Here is a 9857-nt window from a genome sequence, read left to right as displayed (position 1 = left end):
CTGGATTGGGTTTTTATTATTTATTTATGTTAAGATGTCTTGAGCTAATTCATGAGTTGTGTTTATTAAACACGTGGGAAGAAACCGGAGCACCCATAGACAGCCCACGCGTGCGAGGGGGCAACTATCCCCGTACAGATGGAACAGATGGTGATGAGTCCACACTTACATGTACCGCCTTCTGGCGTGCCAGGGGACAGCTCCTCCTCGACGCCCACGGGAAGGGAGTTTCACGACATCTGTGTGTGATCCACCAACCCTCGTTGCTGCCTCCACAGAGCCTGGATTACAGGCAGCCACGTGTGGTACAGCCACCTTCACCGCCCGGCTGGAGTATTGTCTGCACCTCGTCTGTGACACGTGTCCACAGTGTTGGTGGCACACGTATTGGTATTTTTTTTCATGATGATTATAATAATGCCCCGAGTGACGCGACTATTTGTCAAGAGGGTCCTGCTGCTATATTGGGGATGTTTGGCCGATCCTATTAATCAGTGTCCGGATCTGTGTGCGGAGGAACCCGGAATGCCCCGAGGAAACTCACCACGCCCACACTCGGACTTCTGCCAGATGTATTCAATCCGCAGACTGAACGCGATTTGTGTTCCAAACCCATCGCTCTAAACAGCTGGCCCCGAGCCCTGGGACACGCTGGTGGTCAGCCATCCAAACACGACAGCCTGACTCGACCCCTGCTTAGCTCCCAAGAGCCTACGAGGTCGGGCGCATGCAGGGCAAATCGAATCGTGGTCTGCGTCGGCCACGTCAAAATCCATCATCATCATCAGCATCGCCATCACGCGTGCCCCCCGTGGGTTGTGATCGAGGTGACCAATAAAATGTGGGTGTGGTGAGGCGACCATTTGGCCTTCCTCGGTCTTGCCTCGCTCGATGGGAAATCGGCGTTTCGACATCGGACATCTTCTTTGCGTGCGCAGCGTAAAGAAAAAAAAAACATTTCGTTCCCCAAAATAAAAAAAATATCCTTCGTGTTGATTCTCACGCCGCTCGCACGTCATGATGAGCGTCCCAGGGCTCACCTGTGTCACGTGTCTACACCCACGTCACGTGTCGACCGGCCCGTGGTTCAGCAGTAGAGGTCGCTCTTCGCGAGTGTTGTTCAATTTGATGTTCCCGTACATTTATCAGAGGTCGCAAACGGGTTTTGATTCCTTACCCGTACCCGGCCGCACCAGGGTCGCAAACGGGTACCCGTACCCTACCCGATACCCGGCTACCCGTACCCGGCCGGGTATCGGGTAGTGTACGGGTACCCGATTGCGACCTCTGGGATGAAGCCATGTTGCAGGCGTGGGTTGGTTGATTCTAGGAACTTGAATTGTGAGAAGAGACAAGACGTTGGGAAATGAGTGACAAACGGTGACTCACCAGTGACTCACGGCCTACCCGTACCCGGCCGCACCACGGTCGCAAACGGGTACCCGTACCTGGCCGGGTACGGATAGCCGGGTATCGGGTAGGGTACGGGTATCGGGTACCGGATTGCGACCTCTGACATTTATCCAGGTGAGACCTCCAGAGACCAGCAGGATAATATCCCAGAGTGGGGCTTTTATCTGCCAGTTGGGGGCGTCCATCGCTGCTGTGTGTGAGACCCAACTGAGTCATTTGCGGTGAAATGTTCCAGTTTGGCAAATTTGGTCCGTGACGCCGACACACAGTGGCCTATGACGTCAGGATTGTGATTGTGTATTCAAATATTGTGAATTTGTGTCAAGAAAGTGTGTCTGTGAGCGTTGGCCTGGTTTTAGTGTGAATGTGTGAGCACGTGGCATTCTATACGTGTGTGTGTGTGTCCGAGTGTATGTGTGCGAGACTGCCAGTGGCTGTCCGAGTCTGTCTGTTGTGTGTACAGCTGAGAGACTGAGTGGGGGGTGGGACAGTGAGGATGTAACCGGACCTTGCGTGATATTTCTGGACGCTGCTATGCGTGGGGTAGGGCCTGGGGGTTGGAGGTCAGAGAGGGAGAGGGGGGGGGGCAGCCTTCAGGCTGCCCCCCCCCTCTCCCCCACTCCCTCCTCTACTCGGGCCCTCCCGCTGTCCTCCCTCTCAGCCCCCCTCCCTCTCAGCCCCCCTCCCCACTCCGTCTAAGACAGGGGCGTCGCCAGGCGAAGCAAACGAGTAAAAGCTCAGGGCACGAGGTAGCTAAAGTGTCCCCGGATTCATGAACCAATAGGAATGCATCAAATATCCGCTGGAATTAAATCCCAAATAATCATAAAAGGCCCATGAACGTAGAGAATGCATCTCTCTGTGTCCCACCTCCCTCAAACCCCATCGTTCCATGACACCACAACGGACAAAGTGGTTCGGGAAGGAAAACGAGGGATTTCTTCAGCCGCGCGCCTACACACACACACGTACACTGCGCGTGCAGAAGACAACTCTGTGAGCAAAACCACCAGTTCCTGAAGAATTTCATTGTGGGCATCTTGTCCTCAGCCAGTCACCATAAATACGTTGACCAAATGTGACAACCCGACAGGCCGCGGTGAGACGAGGCGACAGCTGTTCGAGCGGCTTTGTCGGTACAGTCGCCAACGGGGACTAGCGATGAGTCATACTAAGGAGGAAACCGCCACATCTCTATCACTTGCCTATATCTCGCCTGTCATCTCACGAGGAGATGATTCAAAGGGGAGGAGGAGGAGGGGTGGGGGCCAAAATAACGCCTCGTCCGGGTGCCGCCAGCGGCCAGCTGCACCACTCGGCGCACAGCCCCGAGCCGCGGCCACGAGAGGGCGCGCGACCCCCGGGACCGCGCACGGAGCGGCGTGAGCCGCCCAAGCACCGTGGCGAAGCGGGGCAGCGGTGGGGGCAGCGGTGGGGGCAGCGGTGGGGGCAGTGGTGGGGGCAGTGGTGGGGGCAGTGGTGGGGAGAGTGGTGGGGGCAGTGGTAGGAGAGTGGTGGGGGCAGTGGTGGGGAGTGGAGATTGAGAGACGCGGCCCATCCGTGCCTGGCCATGCACGGAACGGTACGCATGAGGGTGGGTGGACAGCACCACGCCCGGCCGTCTTTATCCCCCAGTGTTGATGTTTACACACCACATCAGATACTTATTTGAGGTTGAGTCGACCTAGGGGAGGTCCAGGACCGGCTCAAACAATCATCACTGATCTTGTCCGTGAGCGGGAATCGAACTCGGGTCGCCTGGTTTGTAGCGCAGCGCGCTAACCGCTACACCACCGTTGCACCACCGCTCCCCACGTAGACACAGACACACAGAGACACACACAGACACACACACAAAGACAGAGACACACACGGCGAGAGCACGTGGCCCACGCCGGGACAATCACGAGGACCCGGACCCCCACACGACCCTGACCCCTCGCGAACCGGACCCTAGCACCACGTGGTCTACAGTTGCACGCAGCCCCAACAGTCCGTAGCGCTGCTACGATCATTATCTGGCGCGCCAGTCGTGCTTCTGGTACTTAACTAGAGGGTACAGTGATATAGGACTCTCGTAGTAGTGCCTTACGCCGATAGTTCCTACTCCAAGCAAAATAAATAAATACAATAAAAAGACAAGTAATCGGAGTCACGTGATGCAGATACAAAGTGACCAATTAACCACGTCTCGTGGAAATTAGATTCAAATAGCAAACGTGATTCGATTATATATATAATTTAGATACTGTTCGTCTTTTCTTGAGTACTGCACTGTAATTAGGAATTTTCCACGAGAGCGCCTCACCCCCCACTCCCCCCTACCCCACCCCGACTCGTGTCCCTTCAGCTGCACGGTGGCCATCGACCAAGGGTTGCCACATTACCCACGATGGAACAAACCCAGACACGTTTCTCAGGCTGTCCAGATCTCTCCATGCCTGTGCGGCAATAGGGCCCTGTAGTAAAGTTGACCACAACCTCACCAGGGCACCCCAGGTGTCTGTGCGGACCGGTGACCTGCCAGCACCGCCACGAATTCCAACACAGACGAGCACAATTTCCCTCCCACCACCACGGGAAAGGCGCCCCCACCCCCCCCCCCGCGTGGCCAGGCTCTCTCTCGCTACCACTGCGCGGTCTTGCTGCGCGCCAGGCTCTCTCTCGCTACCACTGCGCGGTCTTGCTGCGCGCCAGGCGGCTGGAGAGCGCGCGCCGCACGAGCAGCACGCGGCGGGAGGAGCGCCGCGCGAGGCGCACGTGGCGCACGAGCGCCGCGAGCGCCGCCTCCACCGCCTCGTAGCCCCGCCCCTCGGCCACGGAGAGCTCGAAGAAGCCGCACCTGGAGGGGGGGGGGGGGGAAGAGAGATCGCGCATCGCTCTGAGCCAGAGCTACTCGACAGGGCTACTCAACAGAGCTACTCAACAGGGCTACTCAACAGGGCTACTCAACAGAGCTACTCAACAGGGCTACTCAACAGAGCTACTCGACAGGGCTACTCAACAGGGCTACTCAACAGAGCTACTCAACAGAGCTACTCAACAGAGCTACTCAACAGGGCTACTCAACAGAGCTACTCGACAGGGCTACTCAACAGAGCTACTCAACAGGGCTACTCAACAGGGCTACTCGACAGGGCTACTCAACAGAGCTACTCAACAGGGCTACTCAACAGAGCTACTCGACAGGGCTACTCAACAGGGCTACTCAACAGGGCTACTCAACAGAGCTACTCGACAGGGCTACTCAACAGGGCTACTCAACAGGGCTACTCAACAGAGCTACTCAACAGAGCTACTCAACAGAGCTACTCAACAGGGCTACTCAACAGAGCTACTCAACAGAGCTACTCAACAGAGCTACTCAACAGAGCTACTCAACAGGGCTACTCAACAGGGCTACTCGACAGGGCTACTCAACAGAGCTACTCAACAGAGCTACTCGACAGGGCTACTCAACAGAGCTACTCAACAGAGCTACTCGACAGGGCTACTCGACAGGGCTACTCGTCAGAGCTACTCGACAGGGCTACTCGACAGAGCTACTCGACAGAGCTACTCGTCAGAGCTACTCGACAGGGCTACTCGACAGAGCTACTCGTCAGAGCTACTCGACAGAGCTACTCGACAGGGCTACTCGTCAGAGCTACTCGTCAGAGCTACTCGTCAGAGCTACTTTAACGTGGCTACTCAAGAGAGCTACTCGTCACCTGAGGTCGCTGGCCAGGGCCTGGCCCTCCTCGGGACGCACCACGCGCCCCCCCTCCATGTCGCATTTGTTCGCTACGATGATGGTTGGGATGCCTGTGGGGGGGGGGGGGGGCGAGGGGATTAATAACTGAACCGCGTGCGGCAATGTTCTCATGCGTTCGCATGCCTTTTCTTCATAATCTCTCATTTAAAACAAGTTAAATAAAATCGAGCTCTTGTCCTTATCGATGGAGCTGTCCTCCAGGCTGGGTCCCCGTCATTCACTTATCCAGGAGCGCCTGTTGGGCAGGAGGCTGCTGCTACTTTCTAGGGTTTCTAGAAAGTAGCCAATTAACGAGGAGTGGGAGGAAACCAGATACATTCACGCGTGCGAGGGGGACATACTCGATCCCTGCACAGATGGACACCGATGGCGATTAGTCCATTTGCCGTACCGCCTTCTCCTGGCGAGCCAGGGCACGGCGCCTTTTCGACGCCCATGGGAAAATAATTTCATATTTGTGTGTGATCCACCAAGTGTCGCTGCCTGCATAGTGCTGTATCACAGACCCCTCCCCCACTCGCCGAGCGCCTGCTTCACGTGGTCTATGAGCCTCTTGAGTCGCGACACGGCCTGAAAGCTGCCCCTGTCCGTCACGGAGTAGAGCAGCACGAAGCCGTCTCCCCAGCGAATGGAGTGCTCCAGCGGGGCATGGCCTGGCAGCCCCGACACCTGGGTGAGGGGGGGGGGGGCACACGGGGTGACACTGAGACACAGACAGGAACACACCCCACCCCCGAACCAGGTACTCGGTGGGGGTCCGAGACATCGACAGAGACTGCGTATGTGCTTGCCTGTTCCTCCACACACACAATACAAGTATTTGTTTATACAGCTCATCAGCCGAACGGTGTGCCTTATGAAACCGCATAATATCAGCGGCATTGGTTCAATAGAAGCAAAACTCTGGGCCGATTTTGGCACAGGGTGTCTCATCAGCCTGCTTAAAGCAATGCTGGTGAACTGCCAGACGTTATAGGGAAGGACCCTCGCTTTAAGATGTGGGTCTCCTCTAGCTCGACCAGAAACCATGTAAATCTGCTGCTGCTGCTGAAACGGTGCCCTTCTTCAAGGCTGCGTGGCTGGCGCAGGGGCCGACACGGGAAGCAAGCGAATTGACTCATTGTCTACGTGTAGATGTCGTTCTTTATATTTATGTATAAATGTGGTTCTTTATATTCTCCACTTCGACGCCAGTGGCTATGTTGTGTTTACCTGACTGTTGAGTCCCTTGTTTACCCGTGTGTATACAAGTGTTTACCCGTGTGTTTACTCCCGTGTTTACCCGTGTGTTTATCCACATGTTGTTGTTTACCTGTTTATTGGCTGTGTCTAGAATTTCCAGCTCAATCGGTTCCCCGTCCACCTCCTTCCGACAGCGGTAGGTGACTTCTAGAGGGACGACACATACTCACCCCCACACTCATCAACACACTCACCCACACACTCATCCACACACTCACCCACACTCATTCACACACTCATCCACACACTCACCCACACACTCACCCACTCACTCACCCACACACTCACCCACACACTCATCCACACACTCATCCACACACTCACCCCCACACTCATCAACACACTCACCCACACACTCATTCACACACTCATCCACACACTCATCCACACACTCATCCACACACTCACCCCCACACTCATCAACACACTCACCCACACACTCATTCACACACTCATCCACACACTCATCCACACACTCATCCACACACTCACCCACACACTCACCCACACACTCACCCACACACTCATCCACACACTCATCCACACACTCATCCACACACTCACCCACACACTCACCCACACACTCACCCACACACTCATTCACACACTCATCCACACACTCATCCACACAACTCATCCACACACTCATCCACACACTCACCCACACACTCACCCACACACTCACCCACACACTCATCCACACACTCATCCACTCACTCACCCCCCACACTCACCCACACACTCACCCACACACTCATCCACACACTCATCCACACACTCATTCACACACTCATCCACACACTCATACACACACTCACCCACTCACTCACACACTCACCCACTCATCCACACACTCACCCACTCACTCATCCACACACTCATTCACACACTCACCCACTCACTCATCCACACACTCACCCACACACTCACCCACACACTCACCCACTCACTCACACACTCACCCACTCATCCACACACTCACCCACTCACTCATCCACACACTCACCCATCACTCACACACTCATACACACACTCACCCACTCACTCACACACTCACTCACTCATACACACACTCACGCCAACACACTCACCCACTCACTCACCCACACATGTTACCCGCACGAAGGCAAACATCCCCTGTGCAGTCTCAATAGACTGTTGGGGCAAATGCTGTTAGTGAGCACCTGTGAAGACCGGTGCAGCACACGAGATGGTGGGTGGCCAGCACCACGCCCGACCGCCTTTGTCTCTACAAGTGCGAATGCTTACTCTCACACACACCCTCACACACACCGTCACACACACCCTCACACACACCCTCACACACACCCTCACACACACACACTGCCTGCACACACGCACACTGCCTGCACACACACACACTGCCTGCACACACACACACTGCCTGCACACACACACACACACTGTGTGCACACACACACTGTGTGCACACACACACACACACCTGCCTACACACACACACACTGTATGCACACACACTGTGTGCACACACACACACACTGCCTGCACACACACACACCACTGTGTGCACACACACACTGAGCACACACACACACTGCCTGCACACACACACACTGCCCTGCACACACACACACTGCCTGCACACACACACACTGCCTGCACACACACACACTGTGTGCACACACACACAAACACACTGCCTGTACACACACACACACACTGCCTGCACACACGCACGCACACACTGCCTGCACACACACACACTGCCTGCACACACACACACGCACATACACACACTGCCTGCACACACACACACACTGCCTGCACACACACACTGCCTGCACACACACACACTGCCTGCACACACACACACTGCCTGCACACACGCACACTGCCTGCACACACACGCACACACACTGCCTGCACACACACGCACACACACTGCCTGCACACACACGCGCACACACACTTCCTGCACACACACCCACCCCACACACCCCCTGCCTGCACACACACACACTGTCTGCACACACGCACACACTGCCTGCACACACACTCACTGCCTGCACACACACACACACACACTCCCTGCCTGCACACACACACACACTGCACACACACGCACACACACACACACTGCACACACACACACACTGCACACACACGCACACACACACACACTGCACACACACACTGCACACACACACGCACGCACACACACATTGCACACACACACACACAGTGCACACACACACACGCACACACACGCACACACAGTGCACACACCACACACACGCACACACACGCACACACAGTGCACGCACACACAGTGCACACACACACACACTGCACACACACACTGCACACACACACTGCACACACACACGCACGCACACACACATTGCACACACCACACACAGTGCACATACACACACACGCACACACACGCACACACAGTGCACACACACACACACACGCACACACACGCACACACAGTGCACACACACACGCACACACACACACACTGCACACACACACTGCACACACACGCACACACACACACACACTGCACACACACACGCACACACACGCACACACACACACACACTGCACACACCACACGCACACACACGCACACACACACACACTGCACACACACACTGCACACACACGCACACACACACACACTGCACACACACACTGCACACACACACTGTACACACACACGCACACACACCTGGCCTCCACCTCTCTGCCCGTCATACTCGCCGATGAAGCGCCGCGTGAGGAAGCGCACGCAGAGCGCTGCGACAAGAACCGTGGAGGGTGAGGGGAGGGGGTATGGGGGGTGAGGGGAGGGGTATGGGGGGTGAGGGGAGGGGGTATGGGGGATGAGGGGAGGGGGTATGGGGGGGTGAGGGGGAGGGGGTGAGGGGGAGGGGGTATGGGGGTGAGGGGAGGGGGTATGGGGGGTGAGGGGGAGGGGGTATGGGGGTGAGGGGGTATGGGGGGTGAGGGGAGGGGTATGGGGGATGAGGGGGAGGGGGTATGGGGGGGTTAGAGGAGGGGGTATGGGGGGTGAGGGGAGGGGGTATGGGGGGGTGAGGGGAGGGGGGTATGGGGGGTGAGGGGGAGGGGGGTGAGGGGGGAGGGGGTATGGGGGTGAGGGGAGGGGGTCTATGGGGGGTGAGGGGGGAGGGGGTATGGGGGTGAGGGGGTATGGGGGGGTGAGGGGAGGGGTATGGGGGATGAGGGGAGGGGGTATGGGGGGTTAGAGGAGGGGGGTATGGGGGGTGAGGGGAGGGGGTATGGGGGGTGAGGGGAGGGGGTATGGGGGGTGAGGGGGGAGGGGGGTATGAGGGTGGAGGGGAGGGGGTATGGGGGGGTGAGGGGAGGGGGCGATCGGATGGAAGGGAACGAGGTCACGTGAGGTCACGCCAGTGCACGCGCACTCTCTCGGATCTCA

At 56.8% G+C, this 9857-nt stretch overlaps 1 protein-coding gene across 3 annotated transcripts in view; it reads right to left on the bottom strand.

Annotated features, from left to right (window-relative positions):
• Positions 1-2101: 2101 nt before the first annotated feature.
• The window catches only part of LOC144936424 (ras-related and estrogen-regulated growth inhibitor-like), an 8558-nt gene continuing 802 nt past the window's right edge, over positions 2102-9857 (bottom strand). The window contains exons 2-6 of one of the 3 annotated variants that reach the window (XM_078863471.1): positions 9140-9196; positions 6480-6556; positions 5674-5836; positions 5124-5217; positions 2102-4255 (exon numbers count right to left, since the gene is read on the bottom strand). In XM_078863471.1, coding sequence (XP_078719597.1) covers positions 4081-4255; positions 5124-5217; positions 5674-5836; positions 6480-6556; positions 9140-9196 — 566 coding nt within the window. In that variant the 3' untranslated portion in view covers positions 2102-4080. The remainder of the gene's footprint in view (positions 4256-5123; positions 5218-5673; positions 5837-6479; positions 6557-9139; positions 9197-9857) is intronic. The other 2 variants (XM_078863472.1, XM_078863473.1) reach the window with 2 other exon arrangements.

The sequence above is a fragment of the Lampetra fluviatilis genome, chromosome 16 (assembly GCF_964198595.1).
Source record: "Lampetra fluviatilis chromosome 16, kcLamFluv1.1, whole genome shotgun sequence".
Classification (NCBI taxonomy): domain Eukaryota; kingdom Metazoa; phylum Chordata; class Hyperoartia; order Petromyzontiformes; family Petromyzontidae; genus Lampetra; species Lampetra fluviatilis.
This window is presented reverse-complemented; position numbering and strand designations above follow the sequence as displayed.